The sequence below is a fragment of the Stigmatopora argus genome, chromosome 11 (genome assembly GCF_051989625.1).
Source record: "Stigmatopora argus isolate UIUO_Sarg chromosome 11, RoL_Sarg_1.0, whole genome shotgun sequence".
In the NCBI taxonomy this organism is placed as follows: domain Eukaryota; kingdom Metazoa; phylum Chordata; class Actinopteri; order Syngnathiformes; family Syngnathidae; genus Stigmatopora; species Stigmatopora argus.
The window spans coordinates 5,143,106-5,169,002 of NC_135397.1; the positions used below are offsets into that span (position 1 = coordinate 5,143,106).

Here is a 25,897-nt window from a genome sequence, read left to right on the forward strand (position 1 = left end):
TTTTCTTTCTGGCTAATGGGGCTTGTAATGGGACCTGATGATGTAATTACACAAGCAAGTTATCATTTTAACGACGCGTTAAGGTTCTCAGTCTCCACCGTTGGAAAGGTTGCTGCTTTGTGTGCCTTTGTTGATTTAAAGTGTTGTGTTGTTTACACAGTGTTTGCGGATCATAATTCCTACGGTCTATTTGTATATTTTTGCGCTAGATTTGTTTGTGTTTGCGGATTATATTTATGCCGGTGATTGATATGTTGACATTGACATTCAGGTTTTTTTTTTATTTCATTGTCTTAAGACTGGAAGATTTTGATTTATTTATTTATTTACTCATTTTTTGAAGATGTGTTGACATTTTGGTTATATGTTTTGAGTCAAACAGCCTCTATCATAATTTAATTGATTATGTCTGTGGTAAATATTAGCTTATTTCTTTATTTGTGTTTATTAGGTTGCAGCATTTATTGCAAAGGCAGTCTATAAATTAAGCTTTTTTTTTTATTAAGACATGTATGCGTTCAATCCATGCATTTTCTATATCGCTTCTCCTTACTAGGGTGAAACGTACAAATAGTAGCAAACCATTTTTATCTCATTTTAAAAGGATTTTAAGCAGTCATGGATTTCCTTGCAATGTGATATGATACACACTTTTGTTTAGGCGTCTTGCTGTGTGACAGAATTTGCTTAATGTATGTATATACATATATTAGTTTGGGCAAGTCCTGTAAATACGCCTTTTTTAAAGCAGAAAATTGTGAGCCGTAAATTGACAATGCAGGAGATTACATGCAAAAATTCCATAAATGTGGATCTGACTCTTCTTGTGCTGTGCATTCATTTTTTTATGACGTTTGTCCTCAATAGGGTTCCAGATTAACTGGAGCCAATCACAGCTGACTTTAGGCGGACGTTTTAGCATGTCCCAGTTAATCACATGGCACATAGAGACAAAGACTTCATTATTCACACTCAAATTTACACTATTGAAAGTTCTTTAATTAGCCAAACATTCTGAAAAGTGGGAAAAAGTGGAATGATTTGAAGACTATGCATTATATTGAATACTGTATTTTCACGACTATAAGGCGCACTGCATTATAAGGCGCACCCTCAATGAATGACACATTTTAATTGTTTCCATATATAAAGCATACTGGATTATAAGGCGCCCTGTCTATTTTGGAGTAAATTTCAGACTTAAGTGCGCCTTATAGTCGTGAAAATACGGTACACAAGGTCAGTATCAGTCATTGAAATATTGGTATTTAATACTTCCGTTAGTTTTGTAGATGTTTTATCTTTTGATTAGGGAATTATATAGTTATGTCATTTCATCCTCTTTCTTTTTTGTGACATTTAGACCATACAGAGAGTTGAAACCACTGCTTTGAGGCAATATGCTATAGGCTAGGCTACCATTAAATTTTACTACAATAATATTTCTTATTATTATTGGATGCTGTTATAATTGGACTATACTGCTATGATTTGTATTGCCCTCCTTTTGTGGTTAATATAATCCCCTCTCTCTTCCTCATTAAGTCATATGATACTACATTTTCTTTCTTTCTCGCATCATTGAGCATAAAAAAATCTACACAATTTCTTCCTTTTTTGTAGCATGCCTGTTTGTCACACCTGGGTTGTGTAACACATGCTGTTATATTCTAATATTTCATTTATGGGTCTAAAGAGCCCCCTACTGGATTATGGTGAAAATATGAAATGCAGAAGAGTGACTGGGCATTAGGCTCAATAATTGGCTTGTGGCTTTCTGCATCATGTTCCTCATAATGGGCTCCCCCCTGAGACAATAGAGATGACCTTGATCGAATTCTGATGGCATAATGGTATGGCAGAGTAATCTGAATTTCCTGTTTTTTCCTCAGTTGAGCACTTCTTGCGTGTGTACACTTCATATTAATGTGGCTTTTATTTGGCTGAGATAACAAACGACCAAAGTGGCTTCTGATGTCACAGCCTACCTCACCCGTGTTTTACATCCAAATCAATGTAACTAACTGAGTGGAGCCCAAAAATACAATCGGATTTTGTTGTCTATATTATTTCATCTTTTCCCAAATGGCAAGTTACTCTGCGAACCACATGTACACAAGTATATAATGTGAAAAAACAATTATTATGATGGAAGTATGGATCTCAGCATGCGGTGTCAGATTTTAGCGGTCTGCCTGCTGCTCTCAAAGAAAATGAGTTTTTAACAGTGTCCTTTTGTCCTCGGTTCTGTTTGCCTCAAATCTACCTCACTCTGTTTGACACGTGATTCAGGAAAATTCTGTATTTTTTTTCCAAGCAAAATCATTGTTTACTCAATTGACTTTTTATTATTATTATTCTATTTTTCAAGTTCTAAAGGGGGGTCCAAATTTAACTCCCGCTCGCTGCCCAGTTTTTAGTGGCACGCAGCAAATGAGGAAAAGATTGAATATGGCCCGCAAAAGAAGCTTAAATTCAGCCTACGTTGCAATTCTCAACTTGAACACTAGTTGGAGGGAGTCACTTAAATAAGCCCTCCCAGTCAAAATGGATTGGACTGCTATCGTTGTCAATAGCAGCCAATGAGTTCATGCTTAAAATACAATTTTAAAACGCTTTTTTAAAATAAAAATGGAAGGATTTCACGTGGGCCCCGGGAGAAAAAGTTTGGACACCCCTGATTTAAACTGACATATGCCTTGCGTGCAATAAATGTTGTTCACTGCTTTATTTGTGGAACTCTTTTGTGTTTCCTCCACAAAATGCTAATATGATTAAACTTAAGAAAGACTAAATTCCACTATGAAATCCCTCTTCTACACATTATTAAAATATCTTGTCAATGAGGCAAAATGTCACAGTTTTTTTTGTAGGAAATATATTTAACCACAACTCCAAAAAATATTTTTTTACAGATTTACAACAAACACTAGAGACAGTGTGACCCCTCACTCCTGTTTTTCAACTGTAAATACTTTATGACTCGTGGACACCGTCAAAAATTAAAAATAATTTGACATATGTCACAAACAGGCACTTCCTGGTCCGGATTTATTCGGGGTGATTGACATATTTTTGGGGGGAAATGGAGTATCTTTTCTTTTCTTGTAGAGGGGGAATCAGTGTACAACAAAAGGAAATTGGAATAAACAATTGAAACAACTTGCTGGGAAGATGAAAACATTGCTGGGTGGAAAGAAAAAAACATTGTCGATTTTGGGAATGTATAAAAATTGGTTGTTCTCGTGGAGGTACGCTCCTATTGGTGGATCTTGACAAGACAAAACGAGAGGTTAATGGAGGGATGGCACCACAAACCCCTGCGATGAAATATGTTTTAATCCAATAGTCTCTTTCTGTCTCTCCCAGAGTGGCTTTTAGTTCACCGCAGGTCCCTTAACATCTGTACGCTGAGCGCCCGCCGACAGGTTGCACGAAGACGGGTCGCAGTAACCGTTAGGACCAGCCGAACCGGGTGGTCCCGGTACGCCGGGCTGTCCAGGAAGGCCAGGAGGCCCCCTCTGGCCGTCACGACCATCCTGACCGTAGCCAGGTTTGCCACCCTCGCCTGCCAGTGAACACGTTTCTCTTATGAGCATTTCATATTTACTAGAATCGCAAAAACCAAAAACATTGACTCACCGGGGAGTCCAGGAGGTCCTTGCTGGCCTTTGGATCCCCGCACCGTGGGTCCCCGGGAGCCCCTGTCGCCCATTTCACCTGCCATCGATAAAATATGCATCAGGTCAGAGTGGGAAAATAGTTTTTTGTCGCTTTCAGTCATTTAGCAGCATTCGCCATTTGACATCATGCTCTATGTATTAATTATTTAATGATGCACTTTTGTTACCTTTGTGTCCCTTAGTCCCAAGTTGTCCTGGTGGTCCTTTAAGTCCAGGAAGTCCTCTTGCCCCTCCCTGTCCTGGGAGGCCATTGTCTCCCGGAGCACCAGGAGGGCCCGGAGGTCCGGGTTTGCCAGGTAAGCCCACAGCCCCCGACTCTGGTCTTCTCAAACTTGCAGCCAATTGGGCCAGTTGCTCTACAGAAGCCAAAACGAAGATGGAAATACTTGACACACGGCGTACGTGACATGTTCAAATGCTATGCTAGGAGTTAGAGAAGCTTGTAAGTTCAATTCAGAGTGAAGCAGTAACTGGTGAAACTAAAAAAGTCATGAATAGCCCTCAAACATCGCTTGAATTTCAACAAAGTCCTCAATAAATTTGACCGAGAAGAGACGGTACATTTTAGAACGGCAATAAGACATAGAAAATGTACGCTCAGGTCCAAAAGATGAATTTCCTGTGAGTCCTGCCTGATATTTTAGAGGTCTTTGGCCCTTGCTGAAAATTCATCCATCCCGCCTGCTCCTTTTAGACATGGCCTTAGCCAGCACTGACGATTTTGCCCTAAGCGGAGGAGTGGAGGTCTGCAGGAGGTGTAATTAATTTTTCAGCGGCGCGCCAATAAAAAAGTAATGACTCTCGGAGATGAGTTTAGAAGACACAAGAGCAAAAGGATAAAAAGAACAGAGGTTGTGTCTTTCTCTGCAACAAGGAGATCTTTCATCCTTCTAGTAAACCGAGTCTGAAGCTTATTCCATGTTTTCCTTGTGAGGTTTTCTCTGTCCTGTTTGTCAACCGCCAAGTATTGAGTAGATGTCCCAATCGATGAGTCCCAAGGGCCAGGGTTACTTAAACGAGGTATGTTGGTGTGTAGCGGACATTGAGACAGATTCTAGCAATTAACGGAGGTGTCTAATGACTGGTTTCAGCACTTCTTACCTTGCATGACTCGCATGCAGACCTGCTTGATGTGCTGGTCGCTTGGCTCTTTACCCTGAAACACAAACAAAAATGGAGTCTTTCCAGGAATCAAAAAACTTTTTGACACTATCCTAAGATTTTTGGACGAAGGAAATAGGTGGCTGTCTTTGATCTCTCCATAGAAATTTTAGGTATTTTAACAAGTTTTATCCAACTCTACAACGTCTTTTCTTGTGTCTGTATTAGTTTTTGCTACTGCAACCAAGATGGCGCCGCTCAAGTGGCAGCCGTTAGCGGTAGCCCCGTCCGCTCTTGCTTGTTTTGTGTTTTTGCTGCTTTTCTGTCTTTTTTTATTGCATTTTGATATTTAGTTTTTTACCTAGGTCTACAATGTCTTGTGTGTCTTGCTACTGCAACCAAGACATTTTGCGAATACGGGATGAAATAAAGTTCTAACCTAACCTATCATGTGATAGAATGGAGCTCAAAACCCATGTTAAACTTTAAAAACTGAAGGTGAATTGCACGGGAAAATTGGCATTGTTACTAATTTTTCCATGATATTCTGATTGAGATCATCCATTTTCCAAGATTTCTATTTCGATTCCTACCGCGGGGCCTTGTGTTCCTCTGACTCCAGGTGGACCTCTGTTCCCCTGCATGCCCCGTGGTCCAGGTGTGCCAGACGGACCCTCAACTCCAGACTGGCCTCGAGTTCCCTCTGGTCCTCTCCTACCAGGTTCACCGGGATTTCCAGTCTGGAAACAAAATACACAGCCGGACCGATAGACTAAGCAATTCTTTGCGAATAGAGTAAAACCCCAATGTGACACGCACCTCTCCCTTTGCACCATCTTCACCAGAGTCACCCTTCAAAACAAGTGATACAACATCCGAAAATGTTATATTCATCATATTTTCTATTTTCTTTTTGCACTGAAGAGAAAGTGTTCATATATGCATAAGAACTGACATTGTCTCCTTTCTCTCCGGGGTTGCCTTCATCACCTTGTGGACCCTGAAAAAATAGGAAATCATTTTTAGGATTAAGTATCATTACAGCTCATATGGGAAATAATCATTTCGTATCAGTGTTTGCTACCTGCTCTCCCTTGGGTCCCCCTTCTCCCCGTTCGCCCTGCAATCAACAAGATAAATGATCTTTCCTGCAAGTGTGGGTGTGCTTTTGCATGCAGGTGTCTTGGAGTGTGCGCACTGGAAGCTCAGTGGGGATAAGTCATTATCCAAAGCATGAATATTTCTACAAACAATTGTCTTTTCAACAAAATTGATTTATTTCCTTACCCTTTCACCTTTTATTCCAGGAACGCCAGGAGCGCCCGGAACACCAGGAAGACCGGGGTCACCTTTGGGTCCCTGCCACAAATCCACAAACATGTATTTTGGATTTTCTTATTTCTATACGTATGTATATATTTCAAGAAATACTGGGCATACAATACTTGCTATTTCCTAACAAAAAAAAATGTCTTTGTGTCTTCCCAAAACGTGCTTAACATAACACATTGTCTTCCCAAAACGTGCTTAACATAACACAGTGTCTTCCCAAAACGTGCTTAACATAACACATTGTGTCTTCCCAAAACGTGCTTAACATAACACATTGTGTCTTCCCAAAACGTGCTTAACATAACACATTAACCCAATCTGATCTGAAAAACCACTTCACCTGTACGCATTTTATACATATTATATTATATGATAAGATGACAAATGAGCAAACAATTGAAATGGCATATCGTATGTTTTGGTTATTTAAAGAATCGTGTGGTGCCTAAAAAAATTGTGAACTTTTAGCTAGTAAGCACTGCAGCCTATCTTTAGTTTGTCTTCTACTTGATCTCTGCGCCACTGTGAGGAATTTCAGAGGAACAGTGGTCCCTTTCAGCTGAAACTCCCCTCAAAGTAAACGTAGACCTCATGTGAGATCCACTTGATTATGCCAAAATCTACTGGGAAGCAACAGCAGAACAAACCTTCTTAGTCTGTTTGTTTAAATGCAGCGGTATCTTCAAAAGCAACACATCGAGCTCACCAAATACCTTTTTAATTTCCTCATTTGTTATCCCTTGACATTCTCCGTAAAAAAACAAAGAAAATTCAATCTATATGAAGGACATAATAGTCCCAGTGGCACCGCACTGCGTTAAATCAAATGGATTACAATGAACTAAATATGCATAAGTAGCCTTTAAGTGGTTTGAATAAAAGTACAGTGTACAGGAAATGAAATGAATATTCAGTGGTCAGCCAATATCTTACCCTGGAACCAGGCTTGCCAGCTGGACCCAACGGGCCTTGTACTCCTAATTCGCCCTGCAAGTGTAGAGGAGGATTAGCAATAATGAATGACTTGAATTTAATTAAAATCATTCAATTGTCAGCAAGATACTCACAGGTTCACCGATTGGTCCAACGTCTCCAATCTCACCTTGTTCCCCACGCTCGCCCTGAAGAAAAATAGGTCAATATTGTTTTCCCTTTGTTTACGTCTGGTCAATATAAACAAGTCTGGTTGGATAATGAATTGGCATCCTTTACCATTTTCCCAGCTGAACCGATTGTTCCCGGAAAGCCTGTTTGACCACCATCTCCCTAGAGCACGAAAAAAACAACAATCCAATTGTGACCATTTCCTTTCAAATGACAATGCAATCCAAAACCGTTGATATTTAATCACGAATCAAACAACCGACCTTTGAGCCACTCAGTCCTTTTGCTCCGGGCGTTCCAGGCAAACCCTAAAAGACACCAAAGCAATTAAAATGGATTAAGTAGTATATTTGTCTGAGGGACTGATCCAAATAATCGGTTTTAATGTTTTTGTATAATGTTGATATTTCTTTATAAATATATATTCATGCACAGATCCATTGAAGGAGAATTTGACATCATAATCACTGCATGTGGTGTTCCGTTTTGGGGTCTTACTTACAGGAAGCCCCTGAGGGCCAACCTCTCCAGAAAGTCCAGGCTTTCCGACCCCTCCCTGGATGGAAAATACAACATCAGGAAGATCCAATTGGAACCCGTAACAGTCATACACACAATAAATGGGATACTACCTTTGTTCCGGGCAAGCCTGGAATACCCTCACGGCCATCTACACCTGGTAAACCCTGATATGAATAATAAAATAAGACAAAAACAACAACAAAAACTGAACATTTTCATCCCATTTGAAACAATAACCCTACTCACAGCGTCTCCTTTGGGACCTGGCAACCCGGTGATGCCTCTTGACCCTTGTGAGCCCTGAACAATAAAACCTAATGTAAGATTGTTCGAATAAACATTTATTATGTAGACCGCACATACACTACCAATGTGTCAACCTACCGCTTCCCCTTGAGGGCCGGGCTCACCCATCACACCCCGTTGGCCTTGGTCACCCTGAAATCATAGTATATCCATGTTCATACAAATACGAGCAAAAGTAATGCCAATTTTTTTAGCATGACTGTAATGCAGTCATTCCATTTTGCTATTATTGATGCTATTGAGGTGAAAGTCATTCAATTGTAATCCCATTGTGTGACATTAGAAATCAGGATAGGGTTATTGCAGCATTATTTCTGTCCATATTTTGTTTTTTTTTTGCAGCTCTTACAGTTGCCCCGGCAACACCTTGAGGACCTGGATCTCCATCTAGACCTCGAGCCCCCTGTCAGACACCAAACGGTAAGGGTTAAACATTTCAATTTGAATGAATAAATAATGCAGGGAGATTAAAAAAAAAAACACCAACCATCTCTCCCTTAGAGCCCATCATTCCCGAGGCTCCGCGGATCCCCTGGGACCCCTAAAACAACACACGAGATAACAGGTCAGCGGAATAAAAGCAAGCGGGACCACCACACAGACCCAAAGCGACACAAATAGTCAATCTCACCGTCGGGCCTTGCACGCCGACCTCCCCTTGACCTCCTTGCTCCCCCTCCTCTCCCTAAGAGCAAACACAACAACACAGACATGAGAATTAGCACCCCCTAAAAATAAGTTACACATGTCATGGTACCCCCAGTTGCACCAAAATCGTAGATTTTTGTTAATTGGAAAACAAGAAGTAATTCCGGTTTTAATTTTTTAAAGCCGATGATTTAATTCTAATTTGTTGCGCCGCCTTGCTGATTACAAATAAATAATGTGCTGACGATGCATTAGATCCACAAGAAAGTCTTTGGGGGTTTCGTGCGTCACAGAATTTGTGTCATTAAAAAGGCAATTTGTTCTTTTAATTACGGGTAATAGAAGTGGCTATCGGGAGGAGTAAACAACACGGGGCGGATAATGAAACCTTGCACGACAACAAACGAGTGTACGTCATGAAACAAGTCATCTTAGGATGCAGATAATTAATTCTGTTCGTCTGATGGAAAAAAACACATTTATATTCTTCTAATAGCAACTCCACAAAGAGTACACAATCAATTTTATCTTCTTGCTTCAATAAATTGGAGTTAATGCATTCTCATGGGCCTCCAGCTATACATGAATGGAACATTTATACAGTCAGTGAAGCTTTTTGTGAGCTTGAACATGATAGAATCTATTTGTCCTATCAAAAAGTGGTCCCACATTTATCAACGTCTATGAAAAGAATAGGCAAAAAGTCCAAAAAATGGCTCCTCTTTTGTCAGTAACAGACAAAATCATTGTGAGACTGATGGTGAATGATATCCAGCACGTAGAGAGATGGCCTCATTTCCATTTATATAGTGTATGAACACATTAGAGGGGAAAAGGCTGCTAAAACATCCTTTTAAATAAATCACATTGGCTATTTTGCAAGGTATCAGAGGCATTTCATAAGCGTGTCTGGCCTCTTGTTGTCCAAAAGCAGCACAAAAAAAATGTTTTCCTCACGTGGAGGTTTCAGACGCAATCTGTATAAGAATGTTGTAGGATGCGTGTTACACTTTAGTGCCAAATTCGAAACTTGCATATAATATGGATCTTTTCGTCTACCTTATGTCCTTGTTTGCCAGGTTCTCCTGCTTCACCTTTAACACCTTTATGGCCCTGGTTGAATAAATAAGAGAAGACCATTGAAATGTGCTTATGAGAATGTGGATAAGAACCAGGAGAGGCTGGTCGTTTTGTTATAATCCCAAAATAATTGAGATCATAGTGCTCGAGTGCAATAGTGCACACAGAATTCTTTAAATCACCTTCATGCCGGGAAGGCCAGGGTGTCCAGTGGTGCCTGGTGGACAAGAATTGGGACACTAAACAGAAGGAGAAAACTCGGTAATTTAGTACGTGTTCCAAAAAATGGAATGTATTCCCTTTCGTTTTGATTGATTTTACCAGGTCGGCGCTTCCGAGCATTCCTGTGGCACCCTGTAATAGATAGAAAATATATTTTAGGTTTAGAAGACACTAAAAAAAGTGATAATTTAAAATCTGTCACGTACTCGAGGGCCTGTTGGTCCTCGGGGTCCTTGTGGCCCCCTCACACCCAGTGGGCCCTGTGGTCAGCAATGGCACAAAAATAGATTATTATAAGTGGTTAAACATTGATCTTATTTTTGTCCTGGTTCCACATATTATTCTTCTTTCTCCTGTGTTTTGTATTTTTTTAATCTAATGAGGATGGAAATAAAATAGTAGAAACAATAATCACAATATATGGCCAAGTGAAAATTAAAGGTAAACTAGCAGTATATTTTAAAAATAAACTCATACATCCAGAAAGTCTTGCTAAGAAATGAAAGTACAAATAAAATGACAATATGGTCAGCAAAATAATTCAAAGAGTTCACATACGATATAAATATGTCATGATTGGAACTGAAGTACAGTATCATGATTCCAATATATAGAATTAGTAAATCTATTGTTGACATTACCTGTTTGAGGTCTATAAAGAGATTTTTAAATGAAAAAAACAGTCCGTTTTAGGTTAAAATGGACTGACCTTCACTTTTCGAGGTATAAATATTTGAGCTAAAACCCCATTGTGTACTTACAGGTGGTCCTGTTTTCCCCAGTGAGCCCGGAAGCCCTCCTGGCCCAGGTGGTCCCTGTCATAAAGATGCCATTTGTTTTCATGCCAGGAACAAATGCAAAATGAATAAGTAAAGAACTTACAGGGGGTCCATCTGGCCCGACGCCCTGTGGAGACAGACATATACCGAGGTACGAATGTTAACGTTGTTTGACAGACACGCACAATTCAGCTCCGATGTTTAACTCACAGCCATTCCACGAGGTCCAACTGTTCCGGGTTCACCCTATAGAGACAAACAAGTCCATATCAATTGAATAGATAGATTCCAACCCTCTGATCTATGGGAGTAACTAAATAGTGATCACATGACTGGGTCGGCCAGGCACACTTGACCCAGCGATGTTTGCACTAATGAGGAGTGATGCCAGCCTTTGTCTCCCCACGGAGATTACACAGTGGACTTGCAGGATTAGGTCTCATTTGTCAGGAGGAATTTATGCAAAGAATGCCAAAAGAGCAGACAGCAGCTTGGCACCGTTTCCCGGGCCGTCTCGGAGGTGAGGGGCTCATTAGTCACTTACTTTCTGTCCACGGGGACCGTCAGGCCCGGGCTCTCCGATACGACCGGTCAAACCCTGCGGGGAGAGCGCGTTCAGTCAGGATTAGCTCAAAGGTTGCCATTTATTTGTTAAACGAGGCAGTGCCTTTCCTACGGCAAGATTTTCATGTGTGGCGTTAATCCCAGGTAATGTTACATCATCACTTTCACCTTGTGGGAGGAGCCTTGATAAAAAAAAATGTAAAAAGCGATGAACCACCTCCTACTGGTGTGGTTTCAAGAATTTCATTTAATCTCTTTGTTAACTGTGATTGTAAGAAACTTAAAGATGCTCATGGGGAGGATTGTTTCAAAGAGGAAGAAGTCAGTATTAGGTCAAGAGGGCAAGGCATTTAGACTTGGCGCAGCAGAGAGCAGCATTCCTTTGGCTCATTTCAAACAAGGAGTCATTCCACACTGCTTTGTGGATTCTCACTGGGAACCTAACCGCTGCGTCTGGATTACAAAGACGCTTTTGTTTTCAAACTGTCATCATTTTGAATCCAGTCAATCAATGCATTCCTTAACATGTCTCATAAAAAGGTGTAAAATGCAACGTAGGATTTTAATCACATATCAATTATTTTCTGTTGTGTGTTTTCACTCCACTAAAATGTGAAATAGCCGACGTTAAATATTCTTGCACTCCAATATTCTGTTTGATGGGAAAGTTCTAATAACTTTATATGGTTGAGCAATTTATTATTTAAATTTATAAATTATTTTTTATAGTTTAAATTTGTAAATTATTTTGAATAGTTTAAATATGTAAATTATTTTGTTATAGTTTAAATTTGTAATTTTTTTAATAGTTTAAATTTGTAAATTATATTTGTAATAATTTAATTATATTATTCCTTAATATTGGGTAAACAGTCACAAATGGCTTGGTGGGACATTTAAATATAGAATTAGGTGTATCAAGACAAAATTCTAAAATATAAATAATTATTTTTTAAATGCATTATCATTATTTCATTTCTAAAACATCCAATAAAATCGTGTCCAAGACTTTTACACAACATGCTCACATTGCCGTAATCGTTTTAAAAAAATGTTAACTTCTAAGTATCAAATATCAATCCTTATACTGTCTCCTTAAACTGATTTCTCCAATGCTTAATGTCAATACAAAATATATGCTGAGCAAAGTGAGGTTTTTACAGATCCACCTAAAAATTACAGTAATGCAGAAACAAAAAAGATTTTGGACAATCAATACGAAAACCATAGTATCAACAAACATAAAAAAAGACTAACATCATTTCCAGGAATTCCGGGTATTCCAGACGATCCCATTTTACCAGTGTCTCCATCAGGTCCCTGTAAATGACATTTTCACACAATAACTTAGAAAAAAAGACCTATAATAAAAAGAAATAATAATAATTTGAAAGGAAAAAAAAGTTTAAATGGAACTTTAAAAATAAATATATTTACAGCAAAACCAGCTGGGCCATCGGATCCCCTGTCCCCCTGAAAATAATTAGATATTATTGACATACCATTATAGCAAAATGGAGTAGGATTAATATTATTACACTTGGAGACTCACATCAATTCCATCAATTCCTGGTACACCTGCCGGTCCTGCAGGTCCGGGGCCCCTCTAAGCAAAGAAAATAGACATTACCCAAAATAAGAAACATTTTACATTTGAAAATATAGAGAAATATAGAGAACATTTTTTTTAATGCATTTCATTCAGCCATGTAAAAATAAATGAGACACGTTGAAACAGGTCCACACTCAACCCATTTCAGATATATCGCTCAATATAATTAGGGATAATGATAATAATTTTAGATTTTAGGACATTCTATTTAATTTATATCATATGGAAGTTTAGGATTTGTCAATGCATTTTATTTTGCATACGCTGACTGTTTTTGACTACGTTAGATCTTGATTTCCTACTACTAATCAACCAAGAAAAAGGAAACAAATTAATGATAAGGTAATGATTACATTTTGTCAAATAATTGAATAACATTATCACAAATATTTTTTTACAGTAACGCCTCCATCAAGTCATAATAGACACAAATGTAAACGATTAAATGAACCTTTGCGAGTGAAATGACTCATTATTTAGTGCATCAAACAATGTTGAACTTTTTTTTTCCGAACTCACTAAAGGAATTTGGGCACAGGATAAATAAATACAATCTTAAATGTGAAATAATTTCAGAACAGTGCCTAGAAAAGCCCTCACCTGCTTTTTTGCACATCGGTCTCGCGAGTTAAACAAAGACAGTGGAAAAGGGGGGCATGCATAAGACTTACTTGAGCCGAGCAAAGTAGAACAAAGTGCAGGAGCAGCCCCACGAGAGACCCTCGATAGCCAGGGACTCGAGCCATGATACTCCAAGGGCCCAAAAAAAAGTAAGTCCCTTTTCTATGGGATTTGCTGGGATACAAGAAGCCCCAGACAAAACAACCCAACTGGACCCTCTCTGCTATCGAGAAGCCCTCCGGGGTCCAGTGTCCATCCCAAGATAATACATATTCATAAAGCTCATGTTTATTCGTGGGGTGCCAGATGAAAGGAGGTTAAACAAAGGGGAGGGGTCAGAAAGCAATTATGTATCATAATAAAACCCAGGGAAATAAATATTGAACATGTTTATTATTCCTATTAATATTATCATTAAGAATGTTAGTAGCAGTAGATAAATACAGCTGTACTACCAAAGATACTTCACAGTGGTACTATAGTAATGTGAAAAGCAACACGGAAGTTTTCTTTATGTCCAGCAGATGACACTGTTTGTGTTTCTTTTAAAGCTATTTAAATGCTAGGTGTTTCAAATTTCGAGTTTTGCTGTAATCTTTTTTTTTATAAACTGGCCCTAACGTTATTCCGTAGCTCTTTGCATTGATTTATTCTCAACAAGTATCTCTTAATTTTAAAAAAGGTTGGTGATTTATAATCCTGTGTAAAAGGGATCCAAGACTTTTTACAGATTAGGTTTATTATTATTGCTATTATCATTATTCATGTTTTTCTCTTAAAACCTATTATAACTATTTTAACATAATTATTCATAAATCTGAAACATCTTGAATTGAAAAGCAAAGTTGAGTAATGAACATTCAGTTATTTTAGTCTTGTTAAGATGACGTAAAGTATAGAAATATTTTTGAAAGAATCATTGTCAGCCATCGTATTTTTATGGTCTATTGAACTTCAATGTTCAGCACCATGGACAGGGTTAAATGCTGTTGTAGTAGTTTACATTTTTACCCGTAGGTGACGCTGTTACAAAAAAACAACAACACGAGTGACAGCAGGAATTTCCCACAGCACCAAAGTTGATTTTAAAAGGCATGGTTTATTATTTGAAAGAAAAAGTAGGTACAATATATATATAATGTGATTGGAGGAATAGCCTCAGTTGTCAGGAAAATACCTTCAGATATTTGTCGATTACTTTTGAACACTTGCAATCAGCGTGATCATCTTTTTGGTTTGGATTTTGCTTCCTTTAACCTCCAAAGAAATTGTCAGTTTTTGAACATTTTAGCATTACAGTTAAGAGGCATGCTGTTCATTTATGCATGCATATTTGCACGGATGAGCATTATTTATTGATGTATCTATTTATTAATTATGCTTTTGCTAGAGTGAAAATATGAAGTACAAACAAGTTTTCTTGCAGATTTTTTTAAAATGTTTTTATTTTATTTTCCTTTATTACCGACCTGGAAAACACCCCTCTTTGGTATTCAATTCACATGTTGCTGTTAATGAGTGGCAACTTGGTGTGTGGGAGAGAAAGACAAAGACGACAACCCCAGAAGCTTGAATAATTATTGCATTTTTGTATCATGGTTCAATTTTGACTCTACTCGTGTCATAGTTTGTTCAGTTATGCTGATTCTTCTGGCTTTCTTCTGCAGAAGAGAGCACTAATTTAGAGGGACTTGAGTCCCAGTGCAGGAGGAAGAAAGCTCAAGTACTGGAAACAGGCTTGTCTTTGTACCTTTACTTGTTGGGTGTGAGTCAATACTTTCTCGGTGAGAACTCAACATTCTCAGAGTTTCGCAAAGTGGGCCGGGAGCCAAAAATGTTGGCTTTTCATGAGATTGGTTGACTGAATGTGTAATGCAGCAAATCATGATCATTCTTGGCAAGGGCCGTTTTTGGTTGTACTATTGCAATTTGGAAGGAAAAAAAAGTCTGTTCCTTTTTGTCGTTTAGTTGATGTTATGGCAATGCATTTGCTGTTTTGTGGCAACAGTAGAGGGACTGTGGAGCAATTTGATTCAAGATCAACACTTTTTAAGTGTCCTTGGAATAGGTTTGGTCATTTTGCCATTTCCAATCAATCAGAAATATCAATTAATTGTAAATTGGCATATTATATAAATATATTATTGATGTTAGGGCGGCCCAGTGGAGCAAGTGGTTAGCGGGTTGGCCTCACAGTGGGGGACCTGGGTTCAAATCCAGGTCGGTCCACCTGTGCAGAGTTTGCATGTTCTTCATGGGTTTACGTGGGTTTTCTCCAGGTACTCCCACATTTCAAAGACATTTATGGTAGGCTGTTTGGACACTCTAAATTGCCCCTAGGTATGAATGTGAGTGTGAATGGTTGTTTGTCTCCTTGTGCCCTGCAATTGGCTGGCCGCCCAATTCAAGGTGGGCCCCGCCTCTGGCCCCAAGTCAGCCGGGATAGGCTCCAGCACCCCCGCGATCATAGTGAGGATAAAGCGGTTCAGAAAGTGAGATGAGATTATTGTTTTTGATGTTGTTACTATTATTACTGTAACTTGTGTTCCGAATCGAGTGTGGTTTCAACTGCGCTTGTCTTGTGTGTGCGCAGAACGACCGCTCGTAAATAGGCTTTTGGTGACGCTCCTGTCAGACGCTCAGATTGAGCTGCAACTACCCGCATTTTGAAGAATAAATGGCCATTTAATGCGCGGTCATCGTCTATCTCATTGTCAGTATGCGGACGAGCCACTGAACAACTAGGAAAGCTTTTCCGTCCGGATCTGAAGGAGGAAGGAAATATCGTAGGGCAGGACTACGTCGGTTAGCTAGCTGATGTTAGCTTGCCATTCCAATGGTGGGTGAGTTGTTAGCATTTTAGGCTAATGTTAGCCTGTTAGCTATTATACAGCTATACTTGTCAGTGCAATGTTAGTGAATATCGTCCAGGTTACTCCGCTAAGTAATGTTTGATGTTCCTATACGCTGTTGTGTTTTGGTTTGTTTAGCCCACTTAATTTGTTTTTGGGCCCATAAATGCATTTTTGAGCAAGAGTCCCTCCCCTCTTGAAACTGTTAAAATACCATTGCTGAGATTATTTTTCCACCAGTTCGGAAACAGTATCACATTAACAATTCCGAATAGTGATGCGACCACAATTTGTCGTGTTTTGATGCCAATGTTCAGTTTGATGAAATCGACTTGAATCTGTTTTGGGCCGTTTTACATGGACTAAGCCGAATGTGAAGTTTACTTCGAGAGGAGGGCTATTTTTACTAAGTGTCCTACTTTCGCTAGGGGTTTCCCTTATTGTAGGATCTTATTTAAAAATACACAAGATCAGCAAATTCATCCATATTTAGATGGGCCTTGTCGATCTTATACATTAATAGTTGTGGTATAATGTGTGCAAAATTCATAATTCCTAATCACGTTTAAAATGCAGATTGTTTAAGCAAAATAAATGCTTTATAATTGATCAAATTTATGTTTACTTACTTTGTAATAAGACAAGTGAACGTATCCTTTTAAAAGTAATAATAAATAAACATTGCTATCATGCAAGTTTCTTTTATTATTATTCATATGGCAATATTTTTTTAACAAAACATGATTCTGTAGTTAAAACACATGGTATTATAAAGACAGGTTTTGGAATCCATAATCAGAAATATGTAAAAACAACAAAAGTTGTGTTTTTCAGGATTAAGTTATTGGTTACATCAACATATTGTTGTGTTCTTTTTAATGTTGCAGAAAAGGACTTTTATTCTTGCTTTCCTCTTTAACAACCGCTGATGTCCTCGGTTTTATTATTATTATTTTTTACCAGGCCCAGATGATGTGAGGATTTAGAGATCAGGATGACTGAAATTCAGGCCACGGTGGAGTTCTCAGTGGAGCTCCACAAGTTTTACAATGTGGACCTGTTCCAAAGAGGGTAAGTTTACAATTATAACAACACTTCAATCACATCTCTCGTGTGTTCGTTCACATTTAAAATAGCTAGGAGCAATCTCCATCTCTTTTCAGATTTCAATTTTGTGCAATAAAACTTGAAAATGTTCTAGTTAAAATGTACTTGATTGTAGTGCTTCACTCTGGTGAAACAAAATGAAACCTGACCTGAGCTCATCATTACTTCAAGAGCTCAGCTTTACTACATGAGTAACTCCAAAAAGAAAGTGATCATGATTTATTCAGGAAGGGTTTAGTGTCATTTTACAAATTAAGCCACTGGACGACAGGGCTAGTTTATTCTTGTACAAGTGACGCTAGATACCATACAAACATACAGTGTATCTCATATCACCTTCTATTTTTTTTAGGTTCTACCAGATCCGTGCTTGTATGAAGATTCCACCTCGGGTCCCGCACAAAATTGAAGCCAGTCTTCTTCATCCAAGCAGTAAATGAAATGATGGGGATGTTCAATGTGTTTTAATGGACATAGTTATATTTTCATGATATCATCTTACGCATTTGTTTCTTTGTCTAGGTTCTGATCTTGCATTTCCCGCGTTAGTCCAAGATGACGTCATCTCCAGCAAAACGTTTCAAATTCTGTACAAGAATGAAGAGGTTGTTGTGAATGATGTTCTCGTCTTTAAAGTCATGATGCTTCTGGATGAAAAAAAGGTTGCTGTTATTATTTTTGTTGTTGTTGTTTTACTCTAGCCTTACAACACGAGCATCTGTTTTTCAATACATATTTTATTCCCTCCATATGTCCTTTAAAGGCGCCATAAACCCGTTTTATTTTTTATACATTTAACCTGCTTCAAATTGCTCTCTAACAGGTGGAAGAATCTCTCTGCGACATGGATTTCCAGCTCACCTTAGATCTGTATTTTACTGATGGTGATTACTCGTAAGTGTTGTGACATTTCTCACCCCGTAATAGTATTAGCAATATGGTCTTATTTGCTTGTAAATAAGCTAATGAATGACCTACTCTCCATCTTCTTTCCTATCCACAGACCAGACGACCCAAGCTCTTTACAGAGTATAAGCAACCGCACACTTCGTTTGCACTTAAGCCTTCAGCGAGGCATCCACCAGCACATCAATGTCATGTTCGACTACTTCCACCTTTCTGTCATTTCTGTAGCCATTCATGCTTCTCTCGTGGCACTACATCAACCACTCATCAGGTACAACCAATACGTATTGATGATTTTGCTATTTTGTCCAACCACATTAGTGCTTTGTCAATAAGACAAAACCCTTTACTATTCTGTACTGCACTTGTACACACTTTTCTGTAACATGCATGCTTACTTTATTTGTGTGTACCGTGTTCTCTAGTTTTCCTCGGCCAGTAAAGAACACGTGGTTGAATCGCAACGCTCCGGCACAAACCAAGGACTCGGTCATCCCGCCTTTAGAGAACGTGGTGTTTGGCAGCAGTTATGTCAAACAAGTGTCACCAGATGTAAGGTTTTTCCCGCAATACAAAACGGATTCAATGTTTAATGTTTTTTTTAATGACAATAGTACTATAAATACAAAATGTTCAAATGGTAAAAGTTGTTTTCTCTTTTATGTTCTCCCTCTTGATCCCTCAGGGCAGGTCGTTTCTGGTATCTGACCAGTGTGTGCAGCATGCCCTCAGCCTTCACCATAACATGTGCTCCCTTCTCCTACATGCCTACCAGGGCCTTTTTGACTACTTCACCAATCTCACAAAGGACCTGCCGTCCTCCCATCGTATGGAGCTAGGTATGCAATGTCTATGTTGATCCTTTTTGGAATCCTTATTGTGGTAATACGGTGCTTACATTTCGTTATATACCGATAATCCCTGGAATATCGCAGTTAATATAGACCAGACCTAATCAGAAAAATCACAAAGTAGGGTCAACCTGATTATAACTTTTTTTAGTGCTGAGTCCTCGTAGCAAGAGTGGCTTCCGCTTACAAGTTTCAGCGTGGATTTTCACATTTTTAAAAACTTGAAAAAATATGTATATATATTTTTTTGGGATAGCGGGAAAAAAACGTGAATTTGCGATAATCGAGGGATTACTGTATCTGTTTTATCTCAAGCATAGATTTATTTTTATTCTTTTATGCATTACATACAAGTTCTATTTCATATTCACGGTTTGGGGATTTTTCTCTTCACTGTAGTTGAAGTATTACGCAATGAATACATTTTTTGAGCCCAATTCACTAAATCCAAGTCCTAAAATGCCCGAAACAAATCAAGATTATGCCCATGGCCTACTAAAACTAATCTGCACCAGTGGACAAATGCTAACCATTCCAACAGAAGAAATTAATTAAAAGGTTAAACATGCCTATATGTGCAATCTTACTAGCCAAGCCCAGCATGCAAGTCCTATATGAGCGAGTACTAAGAAGACCCTATCCTCGAAGTCAAAGGCACGTCTACATAGGTATGTCCTGAACCTTACCACGCCTCCAATCAGCTTGCCTTTCTCTCCTTTTTCCTTTTCACTCCAATTTTCTTGTACAAAACTGGCACACTCCCAAATGCCACAAAGTACTGAGCAGATGCATCGCTGCCATCTTTTTTCCTCCTGCCTCCGTGCACTTTAACAACCTTGGTTTTCGCCACTTCTTCTCTAACAATCAACTTTCTCTTATCATCGACCCGGAGAACAAATATAATACCTTTTTTCACACCAGTACTCTCTAACATCGCACTCATGTTTGGTCTTGCTCGGTCGTATTTGTCGTTGTTAAGTGAACTGCAAAAGTAAGTCATATGGACAACCTTGTTCCCTTCACAGAAAAACTTGACTTGGAAGCCCGTCTTGCTGAGTTATCCGAAACAGTGCAGGTAAGACCTTAAGTCATATTTATATGCTTAGTTATACTAGTCTTTTAAATTAAAATCACATATTTTTTTATGTGTTAGCCTTTTGGATGCAAGTATTTTGTACGTGTATTTGTTTGAACTGTTTTATCATCTGATAAAGACACTGTATGAATTAAGATGTTAATCTTTCTGGCTTTAATTGTCTAGCAAAAAGCAGAGTCACCTGATGAGTTGGCAGAACTGGTTAACATGAACCTGGCCCAGCTGTGCTCTCTCCTCATGGCTCTCTGGGGACAGTTTCTTGAGATTGTTTCCCTGCAGGAGCAAGTTGCAGCCCTTCTAGCTGGGGAACACCACACACTAAGAGTGAGTTGAATCATCTCGAGACTTGACGTCATCCTGAAAAACAGTGTCATTTCATTTTTATAAAACTATACCTTGTGGTTGGACAAGCATACTTAATCTTGTCTTATTTGTGCTGTTATTTCAGGTGAGGCGCTTTGCCGAGGCTTTCTTCTGTCTTCAACATCCGAGACAGTCTGCTTTAGCATATCAGGAGCTCTAGTATGTGCCATCACACCGTGAAAATGTTACCGTATGGTTGTGTCGATTGAGTTGTTTTAATTTCATCTTTCAATCAGTGCTCATAGTCACCAGCAAATGACGAATGCCATCAAGAGTTCCAGCTACTTTCTAGCTCTACCTCCACTTCCAGTGGAATGTGCAGAATTGGACGGCGACGTCAACTCCCTTCCAATCATTTTCGAAGATCGATACTTAGATTCCGTCACTGAAGGTCAGTGTTTCAATTCATTCTGGTTTAGAGAAAGTTTTGAAAAGGGTCACGTTTATAGTTTTCAGACCAATGTTTTTTTTTTGTTCTGTCTCCATACATGGTTCGGATTTGAAGATCGTGATGGACCCTGGCTGGGCGTGCACAACACACGTTCTGGTGCAGTGCCAAGTAAATCGGATAAATCTCTTTCCAAGGACTACGTTGCAGTTACCGGTCTTCTTCCACCTGATTCTGCTGCTTCTGGGAGTAAATCCTGGACAGAAAGCTTTGAACCACCACCAAAATCCAAAGGAAAATCAGTCAAATTGAAGAAAAATTCCAAGGTTGAGAATTCCAAGAAGCTGATTAGTCAAGCTTCCAAGGACTCCGTGGTTCTGGTGGGATATAAGAACCTGAAAGCCCCTTTTGCTGTTGATCCTAACACCAAGTGCAAGGAAGGAGCGGCACCCCTGAATTCAGAGGACCAGGATGTCTTGCAAGTGGACTCGATTAGTTGCTTAAGGAATAGTGATATTTCTTTCTCCAACCCCGATGACTCTTTAGCACACGTTGTAATGAGCGTGCTTGATTCGGTCTCTGACGACAATAGAACTTCTACGGCGACTTCTCTTCAGAGAGGCACCGAAAACGAGGACCAAGTTGACAATAGTCTCCAAACCCTAACGCAGTGTTCTGCTGGACCTAAGCAAATTGAAGTTAAGCCAGTTCTCAAAAACCAAGGGGGCAAAGTCACAGTTTTTAGGCCGGGGGAGAGCGATGGGACTATTGACAGCAGTATTCTAGAAATTGCACCGACAGAATGTTCCTCGAATCAGTCCGTGATGGAGAAAACACAACAGTGCCAGCATTCGTGTCTGGTCTCAGTGCAGGTAAAAAGTGATTGTATCAGGCTGCCCGATGGAGCAGCCCCGAGTGCCTCTTCCCGCCTCTCAGACTCGGGCATTGAGAGTGAGCCCAGTTCCTTTGCAGCTCAACTAGTTTCAGGGTCGCAGACTGTTCCAGGACTCAGTGTGGTTGAGTCTACTATGACAGAGAAGTCTACAGTCAGTTCTGCAATCAGACCTGTACAGCAAAGTCGATTGCAAGAGCACTGTAAGTTAGATGTTCTTCACCCAGAAGATAGTCATGTTGCCAATAGAGTTCAGTCGTCGCTCACTTCCATCAACTCCTTGCCATCGGACGACGAGGGCGAAGGGGGCTCCAAGGGATCAAGTGGGGCTGACGTATTTTGCAAACGGTCTGGGATTGTGGTACAGGAGCAGACGGTTGTGTTTTCTGGAGACCACACAAACAAACTCGCTGGTGATGGGACCCAGGAGTCCCAGGGATTAAAATCTGGTTTTCAATTGGAGGTAGAACCCAGCAATGTTGATAATCCTGACGTGAGACCGGAGGAGGCCTCTGGTCTTGAGACCGTAAAAGGATCTCAAACAGCGTGCCCTTCAAGTAACTCCGCCACGAGTAGCACTGACCTGGTGAAACGAGGCATGGTAGAAAATTATTTTGGCTCAACTTCGAGCACCGACGCGTCCGAGATCAGCCCTTTAGAAACTTCTGCCATCACTCTGGGAATCCAAACAGGACCTCAGATTGAGGAGGATGAGGATGGGAGTGAACATGAAATGATAGAGAATGGCTACTACGAGGAAGGAGACGGCTACGCTTTTCTCAATGGCGTCACCGATGAGGAGCAAAACACTACAGCTGATCTGGAGACGCCAATTCTTTTCGAGCAACTCGGCCTCGGCGACAGCCACGAAAAGAAGGATTCATCCAAAGCTCCCGTCTGCGCCAACGCCGCCTCTGGTAGTACTGGGCAGAGCGCAAGAAGGCGCTATCCATCTACCTCAACGTCTTGTAATCTCAAGTGGTATGAATGTGTTCCTACACCACTGGAGAAAGAGTGAGTTGTGATCTTATCTCTCACATTAGGGGCTTTGGTTGCATTATTAACAAGGATTCACCTATGATATTCATTCATTTTGTAGGTTCGTCAAGGCTAAGGAAGAAATGAAGCAATTGAAATTACCGGGCATCTTGTACAGCGAAGTGCCAGAGTTGGCATCCTCAGTACCGTACTTCAGCTTGGAAGAAGATGAAAGTTGTGACGAGGGCATTCACCTTATCGTTTGCGTGCATGGTCTGGATGGTAAAGACACTGACATTTTTTGCACAAGGCCTGGGTTATATACTGAAAATTTACTTAGCATGGTTTGGTTATAAAACAAAGCAAAATAGATAAATCTCTTTTGGGGAAAGCCAAGCCTACTTCAGACTGTTTTTTTTACTCATGCCATTATCTTTTAGTATAGTACATCCATTGTGATGATATTGTCCCCCACTTTGCTGCAGGCAACAGTGCAGATCTCAGATTAGTGAAGACTTACTTGGAACTTGGGCTCCCTGGTGCTCGTATTGACTTCCTTATGTCAGAGCGAAATCAGGTACCAGGTTTTTTGTGTCTTTTGGTTTTCATCTTTTGGGCTACCATAATGCATGTAAGAATTTCAATCGATTTCACTGTACTCTTATTCTCCCCAGAGTGATACCTTTGCCGACTTTGAGTCAATGACAGACCGGCTGTTGGATGAAATAGTCCAGTACATTCAAATTTACAACCTCACGCTCTCAAAAATAAGGTAGGTGACATACATTATATTTTCATGAAATCTATCATTGGAAGAGTTGTGGTATTTGTTGCCATAGGAACCAGGCCCAGCCATAGGCTTGCTTGTATACGTGTTATTGAGACATTTATATACCCAAGCACACGTCTGCGTCATTTAAAAAAATGAAGGATTTTATTTTGGGAAAAGCAATGTTTTCACTTCTGGTTTACTTTGTGTTGTTTTCATTGAAGGAATTCGATGATACTTTAGCTTCTCTTTCTTCTTACAGTTTTGTGGGTCACTCATTGGGGAACCTGATAGTCCGGTCTGTACTGACCAGGCCCAGGTTTAAATGTTACCTGAGCAGGCTGCACACCTTTCTTTCCTTATCTGGACCTCATTTGGGCACACTATACAACAGCTCAGCACTGGTGAACACGGGTAGGCTACATGCCATTTTAAACATTCTGTTGACATTGATAGGATTTAGGAGGCTATGATAAATAAGTTGTCATTTTCAGGCCTTTGGTTCATGCAAAAGTGGAAGAAGTCAGGGTCTCTGCTTCAGCTGACTTGCCGTGACCATTCGGATCCTCGACAAACATTTCTATACAAACTCAGCAAGAAATCTGGTTTGTGGTTACAATTTTTTTTTCATAAGCACCTGCTTATCTAGTTTTTATGTGTAATAATGTCTCCACTAATCTGTCATCTGCAGGTCTGGAGTTTTTCAAAAATGTAGTTCTGGTGGGATCACTACAGGATCGCTACGTCCCTTATCATTCAGCACGGATAGAGATGTGCAAAACTGCATTAAAGGATAAACAAACTGGTAAGATGATTCCACTTCAAATACGACACGCTTCTTTCCTCTTTCTGATTTTTTTTACTTCAAAGTAGAGAAAATCAAGCGACATAAGCGTGCAACTGAAGTTTGAAGCTTTTCATTGTCACTCTTGAATCATTAATGTACAAACGTTACAGTTTTACGCCTGCATTCTAAGGACAATGATAGCTCCTCCGTTTTTTTAAACTATTTCATTATATTTCCTATGACATCACAAGGTCCCGTATATGCCGAGATGATTGAAAATCTGTTGCTGCCAGTACTTCAGAGCAAAGACTGTAACCTCGTCCGATATGATGTCATCCATGCTCTTCCCAACACGGCCAATTCTCTCATCGGTCGTGCAGCCCACATCGCTGTACTCGATTCCGAGATCTTTTTGGAGAAGTTCTTCCTTGTTGCCGCCCTCAAATTCTTTCAGTAGACCCTTGAACGAGGGCAAGGGAATTTGGAGCTAATACCTCACTTCATCAGATTTTTTTTTCCCCGTGACCATCATTAACTACAAATAATTACTATTTTCTTTTAAATATGACATCATTACTTCTTTTCCTCTTTCGCACTACTCACAGTTTTTATGGAGAATGTTTTTATTTTTCTACAGCCAATGTTTTGTTTAAGTCTGGGGTGGGGTAACGTTTTTGCCAAGTTTTTTTTTTCCTTTTTAATGTTATTTATTGATGTTACTCTACTTCTTTCAATTAATTTTAGCTGTCGAAATGAAAATAGAGCTGCTACAATGTTAAAATGGCAAGTCTGCACATACATAATGTCAACATTTGAAACTTTTCCGCCAGTTTTTAAAGACTTTGCAACCATTTGCACCACAATTACATTTTGCTAGCTTTTGTACAGAAATGTCATTTGTACAGGTTGCTTTTGTATTGACTATTTTCCATCCTTTTTAAAAGAAAAGACTGGATTTTAAATAGTAATGTGCGCAGACTTTGAAGCTTATATATGTATGTTTTTAATCCTTTTTGCAGCATTGTGTCGGAGAAAATAAAGCTGCAGCATAACATAACTAATGCTCATTAAGCAAAAGCACATTTGCTTTATATCGCCTGTTTTATTCAAAGTATATATTTGATTGGTGATGTTGAGCGACCGTGTCAACTGGAAAGTATTGCTTGCATTTTGGAAAATGTTTAATGAGTAAATGTTCAAATATAATTTTATCATTAAAATAGATCATGTAAGACTTTATTTCGGTTTAATACTCTTGGAGGGTTCTTAAGACGTGTTCGGGGAATTGCTTGAAACGATAATAGGCTGTCTGCTATGCCCAATTTCTCCAAAAG

General features: G+C 39.4%; 2 protein-coding genes across 5 annotated transcripts; one reads left to right on the forward strand and one right to left on the reverse strand.

Moving 5' to 3' along the window:
• Nucleotides 1–3,195: 3,195 nt before the first annotated feature.
• Nucleotides 3,196–13,775, reverse strand: col9a1b (collagen, type IX, alpha 1b). Its single transcript, XM_077613569.1, has 32 exons — nucleotides 13,625–13,775; nucleotides 12,894–12,947; nucleotides 12,779–12,814; nucleotides 12,599–12,661; nucleotides 11,322–11,375; nucleotides 10,988–11,023; nucleotides 10,881–10,904; nucleotides 10,760–10,813; nucleotides 10,205–10,258; nucleotides 10,098–10,130; nucleotides 9,959–10,015; nucleotides 9,756–9,809; nucleotides 8,680–8,733; nucleotides 8,536–8,589; nucleotides 8,398–8,451; nucleotides 8,127–8,180; nucleotides 7,989–8,042; nucleotides 7,853–7,906; nucleotides 7,723–7,776; nucleotides 7,484–7,528; nucleotides 7,329–7,382; nucleotides 7,184–7,237; nucleotides 7,050–7,103; nucleotides 6,072–6,143; nucleotides 5,869–5,904; nucleotides 5,740–5,784; nucleotides 5,604–5,636; nucleotides 5,378–5,524; nucleotides 4,785–4,839; nucleotides 3,851–4,039; nucleotides 3,643–3,720; nucleotides 3,196–3,568 (listed from the first exon to the last, which is right to left on the reverse strand). Exons 1-32 carry the CDS (start codon nucleotides 13,697–13,699, stop codon nucleotides 3,378–3,380), a joined length of 2,025 nt encoding a protein of 674 aa, XP_077469695.1. The 5' UTR covers nucleotides 13,700–13,775; the 3' UTR covers nucleotides 3,196–3,377.
• Nucleotides 13,776–15,959: 2,184 nt separating this feature from the next.
• On the forward strand, nucleotides 15,960–25,802 carry fam135a (family with sequence similarity 135 member A). 4 transcript variants are annotated; one of them, XM_077613438.1, is made up of 22 exons: nucleotides 15,960–16,066; nucleotides 16,168–16,417; nucleotides 17,390–17,497; nucleotides 17,886–17,965; nucleotides 18,056–18,195; nucleotides 18,357–18,427; nucleotides 18,537–18,710; nucleotides 18,865–18,991; nucleotides 19,125–19,278; nucleotides 19,881–19,958; nucleotides 20,316–20,365; nucleotides 20,552–20,710; nucleotides 20,835–20,908; nucleotides 20,986–21,140; nucleotides 21,255–23,043; nucleotides 23,129–23,289; nucleotides 23,493–23,584; nucleotides 23,682–23,779; nucleotides 24,039–24,190; nucleotides 24,271–24,381; nucleotides 24,468–24,581; nucleotides 24,815–25,802. In XM_077613438.1, exons 3-22 carry the CDS (start codon nucleotides 17,421–17,423, stop codon nucleotides 25,018–25,020), a joined length of 4,062 nt encoding a protein of 1,353 aa, XP_077469564.1. In that variant the 5' UTR covers nucleotides 15,960–16,066; nucleotides 16,168–16,417; nucleotides 17,390–17,420; the 3' UTR covers nucleotides 25,021–25,802. The 4 variants fall into 4 exon arrangements, with proteins under 4 accessions (XP_077469564.1, XP_077469562.1, XP_077469565.1 ...); XM_077613436.1 differs by having other exon boundaries at nucleotides 16,168–16,413; XM_077613439.1 differs by lacking the exon at nucleotides 19,881–19,958 and having other exon boundaries at nucleotides 16,168–16,413.
• The last annotated feature ends 95 nt before the right edge of the window (nucleotides 25,803–25,897 follow it).